This window comes from Crassostrea angulata, chromosome 10, assembly GCF_025612915.1.
Source record: "Crassostrea angulata isolate pt1a10 chromosome 10, ASM2561291v2, whole genome shotgun sequence".
Lineage (NCBI taxonomy): Eukaryota > Metazoa > Mollusca > Bivalvia > Ostreida > Ostreidae > Magallana > Magallana angulata.
Window position 1 is genome coordinate 29,446,369 of NC_069120.1, and position 16,211 is coordinate 29,462,579.

The 16,211-nt window shown below is 34.2% G+C and overlaps 2 protein-coding genes across 2 annotated transcripts; both read left to right on the plus strand.

Annotated features, from left to right (window-relative positions):
* Positions 1–120: 120 nt before the first annotated feature.
* On the plus strand, positions 121–7,301 carry LOC128165250 (eukaryotic translation initiation factor 2D-like). The gene is made up of 13 exons (XM_052829626.1): positions 121–223; positions 1,472–1,746; positions 2,178–2,280; positions 2,602–2,709; positions 2,980–3,269; positions 3,853–3,970; positions 4,367–4,516; positions 4,745–4,894; positions 5,606–5,695; positions 5,947–6,039; positions 6,202–6,322; positions 6,872–7,040; positions 7,158–7,301. The coding sequence occupies exons 1-13, from the start codon at positions 168–170 to the stop codon at positions 7,223–7,225; spliced, it is 1,791 nt and encodes a 596-aa protein (XP_052685586.1). The 5' UTR covers positions 121–167; the 3' UTR covers positions 7,226–7,301.
* A 3,551-nt stretch (positions 7,302–10,852) lies between these two features.
* Positions 10,853–15,184, plus strand: LOC128165253 (uncharacterized). Its single transcript, XM_052829631.1, has 2 exons — positions 10,853–11,254; positions 13,167–15,184. The coding sequence occupies exon 2, from the start codon at positions 13,167–13,169 to the stop codon at positions 14,838–14,840; it is 1,674 nt and encodes a 557-aa protein (XP_052685591.1). The 5' UTR covers positions 10,853–11,254; the 3' UTR covers positions 14,841–15,184.
* The last annotated feature ends 1,027 nt before the right edge of the window (positions 15,185–16,211 follow it).

The window sequence follows — 16,211 nt, forward strand, 5'->3', positions numbered from 1 at the left end:
TGGTTAAGAAAGTCTTTAGAATTCTTCATACATATATGTATTGATCAAAATATAAATACAAATCAATTACTTTTAAAAATAAATATTGTCGTGAAATAAACGTAAAGTGAACTAACCGGAAGTTGCACATTACATCCGACGTCCAGTCTGTCAAGTCAACAAGAATCATGTTTTTAAAACCTTTTAGAGTTAAAACTCAGACCAGCATTAAAGGATCGGACAGGTAAATTTTAAATGTCTATAGTGTGGCAGTCATGAAAGCATTTTAAGGTTATTCCTTCAATTGGTAGCATTACTTATTCAGGAATCGGCTGTAAATATTCTGATGATTCTGCAAGAAAACCAGTGTTCACCAAATCGGTATCCCTGTTACAGAGATAACTAAATTTAATGTGACAACTGCCTTATTATTTTACCCTGATTTTGAAATTCACTATTCTGTATCTTTGAAGATAGGTTATCAACCATCCTCACAATGTCAGGGGTCCTGAGTGAAACATATTACCAATGTTCGAGAATGCCCCTCTATCTTAAGATCCAGTACAATCTCCAGAGATGAGTTCAGCAGAGCATGTGCTCATGAGCGCTCGCCAAAATTCCCTATACCTGTAACACAAATTTTGGCAAGCGCTCGGGAGCACCACTTTGCTGAACATGCCTCTGATTTAGCTATATAGCTTGAATAAGATGATGTTTTACAATGTGACTGTTAGGGCGAGCGCAGAAGGAATTACACATATCTCTCATCATTATTAACTACAACCTGTGGACTTGCCCCAACATAAAACTTTATTTTCTCTCAAATACTTTTACAATTTGGAATTGATGCTGGCCTCGTGTGAAATTTTCACTGATTATGTAGGCACAGCTGAAGTTTGGACAATTGTTGCTATTTCGATTAGCCTAGAAGACAAACATCAAATTAAAGAGCTGTTTGAACTGACACAAATTACTGGTTCCCAAAGTCTTGTTTAGATGGCCATACAAGAAAGAATGCAAAAATGAGATTTACATGTATGTTAGCAAATAGGGATAATTTTATTCATGTGAAATTTGCTATCAACTTGCCACGGTCAACATTCAGTCAACAAAATGCATGAAAGTTAACACTCCATTTTTTACAGAAGACTGACATGTACCATACTGAGCAATTTGAAATATTTGTTCAAGTATCAATGGACTATATTAGATGTTTAAAGAATACAAATTTTAAATTGTTGTAGGGTATGTATATGGACAGGCAGATAGAGTTGTTACCGGTATATCTTAAAATGTGTGGATTTTTAATTTTTTTGCTGAATGAATATGGTTCTAATCTTTTAGTGTTTTATCCTTTTCTAGAGAGTAAAAATTCGAACACTGGTAGCCAAACGGTGGTGTACACAGTCACATACAAATGTTATCTGTAGAACTGAGTGTGAATGTTTAAAAATGGAATTGAACTATAATTTACATACAATGATCTTTTCAGGAAAAAGGTCAGATCTACTTTACAGCAGAGTTTTCCTTTGCTGTCACCAGAAGCTGCTTCCGATATTGTTCCTAACAAAGCAGAGATGACAACAGCAAAAATCAGCACGCACTCGGGAATCAACATAGTTGTGTACTGTGTTGGGAAAAATCCGGTCCTGATTGATGTAGATGGAGTTGTCTACCCTACAGTGTACACAATGTGGAAATACCCTGACCTTCTACCTGTGTTCAGGACACATTCAAATGTCTTCTCTAGATTGGCAGGTGGTGCAGGTAGGGTGAGCATTTCAAATATGATAAACTGTATTAAATAGTAAATTTTCATACAAGAAAAATAATGTATTTTTCATATACCCAGACGAGTATTTAAACGTTTTGAATTTGGTTGAAGAACATCAACACAATAGTTTTGGCAAAATTGTAAGTTTCGGGGGGGGGGGGGGGGGGGGGGGGGGGGGGGGGGGGGGGAGTATAATTGCCAGAAAAACTTAGTTCGGGTCCTGTAATAAAATGAAGTTTTTAAAGATTTCGGTAAAATGGTGACCACAAATGCGCATGTATCAAGTATGTTGATTGTGATCATGATGATTGAACTTTAATGTGCATAAAGATCTTGTATTTTTCCTTGAAGTGTCATTTTTTGTAGAGTTATTAAAAAATCACATGAATGTATCAGTAACTGGCTGCTTTTTCCTTCTGAACAGACCTAATGTTGCCTGGGGTAGTTGTGGAAGAGGAGGTAACTCCTAAAACATTTGCTCACATAAACAAAGGCTCAGTGTGTTCCATATCACTTGTAGGAAATCGGTAAGACAGAATGAGGACAAATGTAGTTTGATTTGGCAATGATATCTTATAAAGTTCTTTAAAAGAGATTTTAATAGTAATATAGATGAGTGTATCTTTTTTTTCATGCCTTCCATCTTTGAACACTTGATTTTAAAGTACCTTAAATTCTTATTTACCGGTACATTTATTTTATATAATTTTTAAAAAAAATAATTCCATTATTAATAATTTAATTAACTTTGTAATTACAACTTCAAAATGAATGTGCATTATTTTCTGTTTACAAAGATAGAATAATATTCTTATTTAATAAAAAATATATATAACATTTCCCTCTAGGAGCCCCATAGCAGTGGGTACAGCAGCTATGTCAGGCAGTGACATGTTTGATTCAGCGATGAGAGGAAAGGGAGTCCATGTTTTACACATACTAGGAGATGAACTTTGGTAATGAATTTGATAGAAATTGACTTATATTGCTTTAACAAAACATCATGTATGTACAAATGAGGCCAAACAAAGTTATCTATCTGGGTCTCTGGCCAGTTACATCCCAAATTGATTTTGGAAGGCATATTCATTTCTACTTTGAATAATCTTTATACATGTACTTAAAATCTTAAATCCAATAGTTGGCCTATGCAACATGAAAGTATTATCTAATAATTAAGCTTTATTTAATACCTGAAATTTTTAATGTTTGTTGCATTTAACTAGGGCATTTGGAGACAAATCTAAACCACCATTATTACCAGAAAAGACTAGGGAAGCAGTTTTAGACATGGTGGGTGAATCTCAAGATGGCGACAGAGCTGAGGGTGAGGATCAATTGGCTGAGGAACCTGACATGTGTGAGGGGAGCCAGGATCCAGAACGTCAACTCTCTGGGGAGGAGGGGTCCAGCGAGGGGGAGGGAGGGGAGGATCTAGCTGCATCAACAGACAGGATGAGCTTGGAAGAGGAAAAAATAGAGGAAGACAGTAGTACTGTGGATCAGTCACCTAAAGGTAGGCTTAGAATGTATTGATTACTATTCAAATTTAGAGCAGCAGTCATTTACTTGATTTTTTTTTTATTTGGGGAGGGGGGTATGTATTATTTTTTTACTTTAACCCTCAATCCCATTTTATTTAAACTTTTTGATGTCATATTGGATCATACCATTTTTAAGGTTCTTTTCTTCTTTTTTTTTTCGACCAAGAATATATGTATCCCAGTTAAAACTGACACTCTTTAATTCTTCTGTTTGCAGTAATCTTAAAGATGTATATGTTTAAATATTTAAATGCCTCCTATTAATTCAGTATTTTATCGGCGGGGAAAGAGAAATAAGCAATATCCCATGAGACACTAAATTGGCTCATTGTATTTTGATAAGTGAAGATGGAATGATTTTCACCTCTTCATCTATCCTTTAATCAATATGCTTGATTCATAAAATTTGATTTGTATCTCACATCCCTGCATTTGACCTTGTTCCAAAATGTGTTCAACTTTCAGTGAATTTCATTATGTCAATACAAAATAATACAAAAATAGAAATTAGAAACTTATTTGTACCCTTAAACCTTTTCAACTTCTTGCTTGTAGAATCCATGGACGATCTTTTCAAGCTGTGTTTCCAGTGCGCCATGAAAAAGTCTCTGACACCTACAGACCTCCCAGTTCTCACAAGTGCTTTCTACAAACTACATATGGTCAAATTCTGGTAAGTGCTTCATGGAAGTTTAAGTTTCAAGCAAAAATAAAAATTTGTAAATGAAATGTATTGTTCAATTTTTGATACTAGAGCATGACAGTTTTGAATTGTATTTAATTATCTATTCAACCTTACATTTTAATAACCATTGACTTTATCAGTCAATAAAATTTAACCCTGAAGAAAGACCTTGACTGTTAGTTATAAAATATCTATCTTGCAATGATCTAAAGGTTTAAGTTTCAGAAAGGATGAGCAAATGCAGCTTTTCTTCAATTAATCATCAATTTACGGTATAAACTCTGTCTAATGATTTAAGGCAATATTGATTTTATTCCAGTTTGCAAACTGTCTTGTTTTTCAAAACAAAATTTTATTGTCATGTTATTCGTATCTCATTTTTAGTCCAGCTGATAAACACTTAGATGTCAAAAAGACTTCATTCAAAAAACTATCCAAGTTTTTAAAAGAAATGGAGAAAGCTGGATATATAAAAGTAAAAGAGTTGTCCAAAGGTGTGGAAAGCATTACAGAGATGAAGAAAGATCACCCAGAGTGAGTGAAAAAGGAACACAATGGTGTAAAGATGGCTCAGAATTTATTTCAATATTCAATTAGATATGAATTAGTGAAAGAAGAAGTCACCAATTTATGATGTACGAGAAAACTGACTGATTGCCGAATAAAGTAATATGCTAGGATCTCTTGAGATTTGTTATCAGATGATGTATGAATGAAAAATTAATTAAACAGAAAAATGTTATTGTGAATCCTGTTTTACAGATTACGGTACGTCAAACCACCAGAGGGTGCTGGAGTTATGGAAGCAGCCCCAGCAGAGACATCAGATTCCCAATACCACCCGCCCCGCATCACGGAAATGTTGTCTTTCAATGCAGCTGTCCTCCCCCTTGTGAAAGAACTTGGAATGCAGTAAGTCAGCCGTTAAATGTAAATCAACTAGATGTAGAAGTACCGGTATCTGTAGAAACCAAATCTGTTCAATATTTTTGGTTGGAATCATATACATGTACATGTAAAGCCTATGGCCACAAGAAACCAACAGTGGTAAAAACTATCCCATGACCATTGTGCAGTAAAACAACCATTAATATCACTGAACCACTTTTCTCCTTTTCAAGATTTAATATTTCTATGGTATCAGTATAGATATGTATCTGTTTAACTCATTAACTCAAACCAGATAAAAATCACTGATTTCAAATTTTGTTGTTGAAATTATATACCATATTATGTGGTATCATGCATATCATAGGGCCACAAGCACACAACAGTGAATAAAATCTGGCCCATGACTATTCTTCAACAAAACAACCCTTATTATTACTGAACCATTTCTCTCTCCAGATTTTTTTACGCTATGGTGTCAGTATAGACTATCAGATAGATTGTATCATTTATTGTATCACTTGGTAATCATCTCTTTGGTTGCGAGTTGGTTTCCTCTTGTACAATATAGTGGCACTGATTTTGATGATTATATCATGTTATTGGATGAAAAAAATGCAAAGTAATATCTTTTTCAAACAAACAACTAATTTTGAATTACATACGGTATATTTTTCTTTCATTTAATGATCATCATACATTGATTTCATTTTATTTATTTATTTATTTTGGTAGAAAGGGAAGTGCAGTAACTGGATCAGAGTTGCGGAATATAATAAATGAATATGTGAGGAAGAACAATTTACAGGATGAAAAGAACAAGAGGTAAATGTAGTATATACACAGTTTATCTCTCATATAAGTTTAGAATTTGTACATTATTTTTGTTTATTAGGAATACACATGTAACTATGAAACATGACATTATACCATGGAAAGTATACATGTATACAGTGAGTGTTGCATTGTCTATGCACTGAATAATACCAGTACATCTCGCCTTTTGTAATGAGCAGTTTAAATTTTATCTCAAACAATTTTATTATATCAATAGTTATTATTTGTTTTCATTCAAGCAAAGTTACACTGGATCCATTGCTTGCTTCCATTGTGCTGAATAAGGGAGAGAATGACGTCACGCAACTTCGATGGGACGATTTAACTTCAAGGTAAACAGCAAATGCTGATGGTTTATTGCATTTATGTTCAAAAACTAGATTGCCATGAAAACATTGAAGATTTTTAATGATTACTTTGATAAAGAAATATATCAAAGGTTGTCTTAAAATAGAAAGGGATAATTCACTTACAATGTTATTGAATTTGATCAGAATCGCTGGCAAGATGCAAAATGTGTTCAAAGTGGAGTTTCAAGGACAACCACCTATCATCAGGAAAGGCAAAATGGAAGAAATCACCCTTAATGTGTTCCAAAGAGGTTCCAACAAAAAGGTATCGTCCATAACAGGGAAAGAGAGGTTTCTTATAGGGATGAAAGTATCCACTTAATGTATTACAGATGATATTGTATACAAAAGAAGATCATGAACTTTTACATGTACATTTTACGAAGAAAGGTTATCGTAAACAAAAGCAAAGTGATAAAAATTGTTGATATTGTATACAAACTATATATTTTCTGCAGTTTATATTCACCCTATCAGGGAAAGATAATGATACATATTAACCGGATTTAAAATTTCCCGGAAACTGTTGTGTTAAATGGTTTGGAACTGTAATTTAATGTTATTTTAATTGCTCAATTCAAATATGGGCAACAGAAAAATAAAACTGGCCAAAATAAATGTGTGTGCTGTGACTGGTTTTGACTTTAAAAACTCGTGTATTGAACATTTTTTTGTGATTTAAGGATAAATCCAAACTCTTTCCTAATTGAGAAAATACTGTCTGTGTAGATTATAAATATATCTTGGAATGAAAATGAAGATGCTTTTATATCAAATGCGTATTTTATTATCAGTATTTTCTCTTGGTTTTAAGGTGACGACAGTGGATAACCTGGATGTGTTTGGACTGGATCTGAAGGAGTTTGCCCACGAGATCCAGATAGCGATCCAGTGTAGTTGTACAGTGTCTCAAAGTAGTTCCAACAAAATGCAAGTGGTCATCCAGGGCAACCAGATTGCCTTTGTTGCCGATCTCTTGACAGGTAAAATTCCATTCATTCTTAATTGCCAATAGGCATTGCATCTTATGAGAATATCTAGATTAACTACATGTATTTTAATTATCTACATGTATATCAATTATTTTTTTCTTTTTCTAGGAAAATATAAAATTCCAAAAAAATACATCAAAGGTTTAGAAAAGGCACCAAAAGGAAAAAGAAAATAACTGTGATATATTATTGGTTAATTATTTATTTTGAAAAAAAAAAAATTGTACAATACATTATTTTATTAGTTCTGTGTTCTTTTCTTGATAGCTCTTTTAATTTTTAGCTCACCGAGACGAAGTCAAGGGGAGCTTATGCTATACCCTCGGCGTCGGCGGTGGCGTTGGCGTCGGCGTCCGGACCTGGTTAAAGTTTTTGTTGCAGGTCCTGTATCTAAGCTATAACTTGTCCTGTCTTCACCAAACTTGCATGTATGATGCATCTGGACCTACTTATGGACTTGAAAGACTTGGATGCTGAATCTGGGTCCTAAATTTCAGATGCTGAAGGAGGTTAAGGTTGTTGGACCAGGTTAAAGTTTTTGTTGCAGGTGCCCTTTGATAGCAATATCTTAGTTACTGCTGGTCCTTACTTCACCAAACTTGCATGGATGGTGTGTCTTATGATACTGATGCACAAGAAAGGCTTGAGTGCTGAATCTGAGCTATAGGTTTTGGATGCTGGAGGAGGTTAAGGTTTTTGGAGCAGGTTAAAGTTTTTGTTGCAGGTGCCCATTGATAGCAATATCTAAGTTACTATTGGTCCTAACTTCACCAAACTTGTATGGATGATGCATCTTATGATACTGATGCACCTGACAAGATTGAATGCTAAATCTGAGCCATAGGTTTCGGATGCTGGAAGAGGTTGAGGTTTTTAAAGCTGGTTAAAGTTTTTGTAGCAGGTGCCCTCTGATGATTATATCTCAGTTACTACTGGTCCTAACTTCACCAAACTTGTATGGATGATGCGTCTTATGATACTGAATGCAGATGCACCTGACAAGATTGAATGCTGAATCTGAGCCATAGGTTTCGGATTCTGGAAGAGGTTAAGGTTTTTAGAGCTGGTTAAAGTTTTTGTTGCAGGTGCCCTCTGATGATTATATCTTAGTTATTACTTGTCCTTACTTCACCAGACTTCCATGGATGGTGCGTCTTATGAAACTGATGCACCTGACAGGCTTGAATGCTGAGTCTGAGCCATAGGTTTCGGATGCTGGATAAAGTTAAGTTTTTTGGAACAGGTCACATGTTTAATAGATGATAGTACTATTTCAAACTTGCATAGTTGATTTAACTGTAATATGAATGAATTGCAGAGGTAGCTTCAGATGCAGAGCTTGATCTCCATTATCAAGGATGCTAAAAGATAATTCTTAGTTATTACAGGTCCTTACTTCACCAAACTTGAATGGATTGTGTGTCTTATGATACAGATGCACCTGACAGGCATGGATGCTGAATCTGAGCCAAAGGTTGCGGATGCTGGAGGAAGTTAAAGTTTAAATTGCTAGTGCCCTCTGATGATGATATCTTAATTATTACTGGTCCAAACTTCACCAAACTTGCATGGATGATGCGTCTTATGATACCAATGCATTTGATGGGCTTGAATGCTGAATCTGAGCCATAGGTTTCGGATGCTGGATGAGGTTTAGTTTTTTGGAACAGGTCACATGTTTTATAGATGATAGCTTGCATAGTTGATTTAACTTTATTATAAATTAAACGCAGAGGTTGCTTCAGATGCAGAGCCTGATCTCCATTATCAAGGATGCTAAAGAAATCTCCTACCTCACTCAAACCTGCTCGATAGATAGATGTGTTTGTTGATAAATTATATAACATGATTCCTATGATATAGTATTGTATGATATGAAACAATATTGTTTGTATGATATGATATTGGTTTATATGATATATTATCATATCACATGAAATTGTATTATATGATATTGTAATATATATTATTGTGTCATATGATACAATGTGTGTAATATAATAATGTATTTTATAATATTTTACTTTATCACATAATATTGTATCATTTGATAAGATACAATGGTCGAATCAAATTATATTATATGATATAATATCATATTATGTATCAAATATGTTTCAGTGTCATACAATACAATATCATACTATATTATACAATATAATATCATGTTTCAATGTTATGATGTATAATGTAATATGATATTGTAATATAATACTATATTGTATTATATTTTATGATATTGTATTATGTGATCAAATACAATAAGGTATAACACAATACAATGTCATATCATACGTTACAATATCATATCTCATTATTGTTTATTATGGTATTTAATTGTATTATATGATATATATTATAAATATGACATGATGCAATATTTAATTTTATATCAATGTATTGATTAACATATGAACATATGATTAACATAAAAAAATTTATCAGATGATATATGATGTTTTGTCAAAACAGAATCCATGAAAAAGTATGATTTTCGTATAAAATGATAAAGGTGGTCTTATGAATGTGATGTCTCATAAGGGTGATGCTCCGTCTCGGTGAGCTTAGTAATCTATGATTACCTATAATCATCAACCTAAGATTGCAAAATATTATAACAAAATGGTTTTTCTGCTCACTTTAAAAAAAAATGTACCTGGTTCAAAAAGAACTGGCCCAACTCTGTGGGCACCCTGTAGAGATCAGTCTGTCCGTCCATCCATCCTTCTTTATATTATCCTGTGTCATTGTTTATGAAAGCACCACAAATCCATTTTGTAACACCTTCCTATACATCCCATTTATCTCCAAACAACATTTCTTGCGATATTTTTTTTTTTTTTGTCTTTCATAAATTACAAAGCTATGGGTGGCAGAAAGGGCAAAAAGTATCGAAAGAACAAAGTAAATACTTGTCTTTTTGGATTTGAATGACCATAAACAGGATAAAATGACTGTAATCTTTATTGTGTTCCTTTCGCGCCAATGAAGATTTCAGTTTAAATGCGCGTATGTATAGTGTGAAACCGTTGATTTTATTCTCAATTATTTGGCAATATTTATATTTTATTTTCCAGTATCTTTGTCTGTGACGACACTCCGAAATTGATTTTGTATTGTAGAGTCAAATAAAGTTGATTCAATTAAACAATAAAATGCTTTCTTTGGTGATTCATTTGGGATATGGTTTTTTATAGCGACATTGCAGAAAAATGTAAATTTGTTCTGCAATGATCGCTACCTTCATAACCCGCATGAATCACCAAAGAAAGCATTTTATTGTTTATACATGTATTAATATCTTTCTTTTAGTTAATTGATAAATCGATTGTGAAAATTAAGTGAAATTCACTGTTAATGTACATAAGTACATGTACGTTAGCCTTCAGAAACAGCAAAATCGTCTCCTGTGAGACTTTGAGTCTGACATCATCATGATTATTTCGTGCAGTATGTGATTTTTCTTAGGTCGCTGTAGGTTTCGACCCATTGATAGAGAGGGCGAAGTCAATTTTTAGTCCTGTCAGTTTCAGCCGCTGCAGATTTCAACCAATCGATAAACAGGGCTTGTAGATTTCAGTCTGGCTATTTCTATAGAGCAATGAATTAACTATAAGTTTCCCTAAGAAATAGAGGATATAATACTTGGTAGATGTAAATATAGAAAGATATTGCATCCCACAATATTGTTCTAGTATCGATGTAAGTTATGGATCTCCTTATAATGACAATTTTTATCTCATTTAAACAATTTAATTTGGAATAAAGGTGGACACTATAATGATATTTCTTTGTTTTACTCCTAAGAGGATCAAATTTTATTATTCATAATCAGGGTTCTCTCTAAGACTCGGGAGGCGGGGAATTCCCCCGCCTATAATGCCTTGATTACCCGGCTATTATTGCAATTCAACACAATGTAGCTATAAGCAAAACCCCCAGACCCCCCTTCTACTTTTTTGTTTCTTCCTTCTACTTCAATTTTTAGAGACAACCTTGTTCATAAAAGTTTGATAAACACATGTGCACGTGGACTTCTTCATTGCTTTAGTTTATCTTATTTGACAATGACTTGACAATTCTCTTTACCTGGAGAGATAACTTAGATAATGCTTATATCAGTGACTGAATCAAGGTACATAGTGTGAAATCCACTCTAGAAGAATCCAATCTGTGCATGTGATTAGCTCTCCTATCATAAAACAGTAAGTTGAATACTTCCATTACACATTTAAAATCATTTATGAAATTAATTTTTTATTACATATAAAAATACAAAAAAATGATATTGAATTATTCTGCAGAATATGCACAGTAAAATTTAGAAGTCGGAGGACCTTGCCCATGTAGACAATAGTGCAGAATGTACCAGGATTTAGTTGATTGCACAAAGTCCAGATATTTTTATAATTACTGTCTTATTTCATAATCGTGGATGATTTAGTCTATCTAATGAATTTGTTTTTACTGAACCATTTAGCCTGTGGACAGTATTTTTGTAAAATTGAGAGTTGCTGTACTTTAAGGCTTATGAGTGTTGCTAAAATTCCAATTGTCACACTATACTCTGTCCCAAGATATATCCTGGATTCACATTTTTGCTTAATTGCTTCATATTTATAAATACCTCATGAATCAAACGATGCTCATTAACAAGTTTGAAAAATTTTCAATATTTCTTAGTCGAAACGCCCCTGTTAGCTTATCAGGTTTCAATACAATGCTAAAAAATATGATGTCTACAGGGATTTAATATAGCAGCAAGCCCGGATGATAACATTGAAAAAAATGTAACCATTCCCCATCATAAATCTCCATAAGGAATCTGTTTTCATTCCTGTGAATTTTTTCGAGTGAAAGATGATGTGTCAATGAAATTATATCCCTTTCAACTATTTCAATTAATTGCACTTCTTTCACAGGTATGTGTATTTTTATTAAAAATCATCCAAATGTGCTGCATAAATATCTTGGGACAGACTATAATAACCTATAAGTAACTATTTCGAGTTTTGTATCCCTTTCTTATATGGAACTCTGAACTTCCATATTGCCTCATCCTGACCATGAGGTTTGGGAAGGGGTCGATCCTGATTTGAAGCAACAATACAAAGTTTTTTACAAAAAAAATCTCCCTCCACTTGAGAGAAAGAGAGGAGACAGGCATATGATTTCAACTCATGTAGATGATATTTATTCAAAATACTTTCAATACAATTAAAAATGTGGAAACTCCCCCCCCCCCCCCCCCAATTATTTACTGGCTCTTAAAGACACATTTAAAACACCTGAGAAATATTGTATTAAGATATTAAACTATCTGGTTGCTGCTTAAATGAATGATGAAACTTGATCGGACTACTGTATCATTAATACAAAATGCAATATACTGGTATGCACAAAGTTAAAACATTATGTTTCAGCAAGGAAGCATTTTATTGTCGAAACATTATGCTTCAACAATAAAATGCTCTTTGGTAATTCATTATGCTTCAACAATAAAATGCTTCCATTTGATAATTCATTATGTTTCAACAATAAAATGCTTTTTTGGTAATAAAATTTGTGTGGGATATGAAGGTAGTGACATTTCCAAAAAAAAAAAATGTAATTTTTGTGTGCATTGATCGCAACCTTCAAAACGTGCATAAATCATCAAAGACAGCATTTAATTATTATTTACATTTGACAAATTAATAATTGTTAATAATAAGTAAGTAAAAGTAACTAAATTATTGTTAATGTACATCAGTTCGTTAGATAAGAATAGCCAAGTTGTCTTATATGGGAATTTCGGTCTGACATCACCATATTGGTATGCGATTTTTCTTACGTTGCTTAAGCGTTTCAGCCGATCGATAAATTGGTTAAAACTGCATGGATCATGTAGATTTCAGCCACGTCAGTTGTTTTAGATCGAGCTATGAATTAGCCAATTTCCATCATAAATAGATCTAGAGAGAAACATACTTGATAGTTATTGAAATATGAAGGTGATATGTAATTCAGACGAAAATTTAATGTATAGTGCAGATTGTTATTTAGTCCATATTATGACTTTGATTATGCAGTTGCTCATCAGAACTTGTTTAACAGAGCTCATATACCTTCTTTTAGATGGCACTATCCAAATCCCAAATGCCCGATACAGCCCAGCACTATTTGGTGTGTGGCACTGAGGACTGTGAGAAGAACTGTCAGTTTTACTGCAATCCTTGTCACTTACATTTGTATGAACAATGCAGAGATGAACACCAGAAGAGTTCGGAAACCAAGAACCATGAAGTGGTTTCTTACAGACAACGCCAGCATCAACTTCCTGTGGAGCAATGCAAGGATCACACGACTAGGAATATAGACATGCTATGTGAGGACTGTCAAATTCCAGTATGTTCTAAATGTGTAATACAAGACCATCAAAAACACACACTCAATGATTTAGAGACAATTTATTCAAAAGGATTCACTCTTTGCCTTGATGAGATCTATAAAATCCATCAATATTTTATCCCAACTTCACAAGATATGCAAAAAGTAATAATGAAAGATACCAAACAAATAAAAGCAACCATGGACAAAATACGAACATCCATGATGGCTGAAGCTGAATCCCTCAAATGTCTGGTGGACACAGTGTTATCAGATAAAATAGAGCAAGTCAATAAAATGGAGGTGTCACTAATAGAAGAGCTTCAGAGTCAAGAAAAAACTTATCAAGATTACATCTCCTCTCTCAATGACCTTGTAAAAGAGTTTCAAGGCTACCTGTCCTCTACTAAATTGCAAAACAATGCACTCATTTTTGCTTTGTCTGATCGATTAAAAATCCAACCCATACCAAAGACCACAAAACCAGTCCCTCCAGTATTTACTGCAGGTCAATACAGCAAGGAGGATGTCACCAAACTACTGGGTAGAGTAACTGTTCCCGACACAAAACCAGAGAACAGAAAGATAAAGCCTATGGAGACTTCCACTACACAACTGTCTCTGTCTTCCACTGTCATCAAGTTCAGGGAATACACAGTGCCAGGTGTTGACAGGGTACTTCATATTTCACTAGATAAATCGGGTACAGTCTGGGGCAGTGATGATAATGGTAACCTTGTCCAAACAGATCTACAGGGGAATCAGCTACAGAAGATACAAACCAGTGGTGGATTTGGCTACCACACAGTCACACAGGGTAGGGATCTGATGAATGCAGACATAAAGAACAAAGTCATAAATAGGATAAAACAGGATAATACAATCAATGAATTCATTAAAACGGGAGACTGGAAACCACTCAGCATATACTCCTCCCGCATTAACGGTAACATACTGGTGGGGAAGATAGAGGATGAAGAGGCTAAAGTCACCAGGTACAACAGGACAGGGGAAGAAATACAGAACATACAAAGGAACAACAAAGGACAGGGGCTGTATAAGTATCCACACTACATCACAGAAAACATCAATGGTGATGTTTGTACATCAGACCTTTACAAACAAGCTGTAGTGGTGGTGAATAAATCAGGACAACACAGGTTCTCTTACAGAGGTCAGAGGTTAGGGTTTTCTCCCTGTGGTATCTGTTCTGATCTCCTCGGTCACATCATAGTTAGTAACTGTCAATTTCTAAGTGAATCAATTCATCTCCTTGATCAGGACGGCCAATTCTTGTCTCTACTGCTAACATCACAACAAGGGGTAAACTGTCCACGTGGTATGTGTGTTGATGACAAGAACAATCTCCATGTGGGACAAATGTTTACCAATACAGTGACAGTGTACAAGTATCTGCAGTGATTATTAATTACATATTTTGACTATTTTGCAGTGGTTATTATTTAAGTTTCACATTATTGTATTTTTAAAGTATGAATACTTATTTGTGTCTTCCATTTTCATCTTAATACATGTAATTATAATTTAGGAAAATCCAATTCAAAATTGTGAGGTAATATTTTTAAAAAATGTTCACGTATTCATTAATTTTGGGAGGGAAAATGTCCCATTAATCAGCTTTTCAAGTTGTCAAAGATGCATAATCACAACGGTAAGAAACAGTATTATACATAATCCTCTATTGCTGCTTTTTAATGTTGAAGTAATTTGTGTTGTAAATAAAGGGAGCAAAATATATGTACTAGTACATTAGTTTTAATAGTATTTTGAAATCTTCTACCATGATATGAAGTTTGATAATGGATTAATTCACAGATAATGGGATGAAAAGTGTACACTGTTCCATGAATTCACTTTAGTCCTTTCAAAGTTTTCATCCTTCCATCTTGACGTCTTGTGATTCCACTGGTTGGGTTTCCAGCATCTCTTCCCTTTTTTCTTCAATGATGGGCGGTGTCTCTAAAGGTTCAGCCTAAAGATAAAAGTACGGTAAATTTGGTTTAGCAAATTTTCCTTTGAAAGAGATGTTATTATAATCGGGCCAATTATAAAGTCTCCCAAACGAACGAGGCCATCATTGGGGGGTAGGGATGACCCACATGGATCAAACTTTACAAAAAGATTTAATGCTTGATTATATCTCTTTCTGAAATTTCATGATGTTCCCCAGGGGTCATTACTGTATATCAGGTTAACCAACATAACCCAAGGAACAAGAATAAAGTTTATTGGAAAAGATCTCAATTGTTTTCAAGATATTTTGGCACTTCCTGTTCAAGAGAGGTCAGAACCGCCCCCAGTCTCATGACATGCAAACCATTTCCTTGACAAAAGAAACAAGAAATATATGGTGTAAGGGGGGGGGGGAGGATCTCAACCGTTTTCAAAATATTTTGGCACTTCTTGTTCAAGAGGGGTCAGGACCAACCCCCAAGACCCATGACCTACATACAATTTGATGCCCTTTAACACAAGAAACTATATGGTTTACGGGTGGGGATCTAAACTGGTTTCAAGATACATTGTATTTGGGCCCTTCCTGTACGGGGGTTCAGAACAACCCCCAAGGCCCATGACCTATATACCATTTGATGCTCCTAAACACAAGGAACAAGAATATTAATATATAACTAGACATGATCTCATAGCAAGCAATGAGGAGGTCTTCCGTCCAAAATTTTAGAAGGTGATATGATATTGACTTTGATTTTCAACAACGAAACACGATCTTCAAAAATGTTTTTATGTATTGCTTTTCATGAAAGTTCTCCT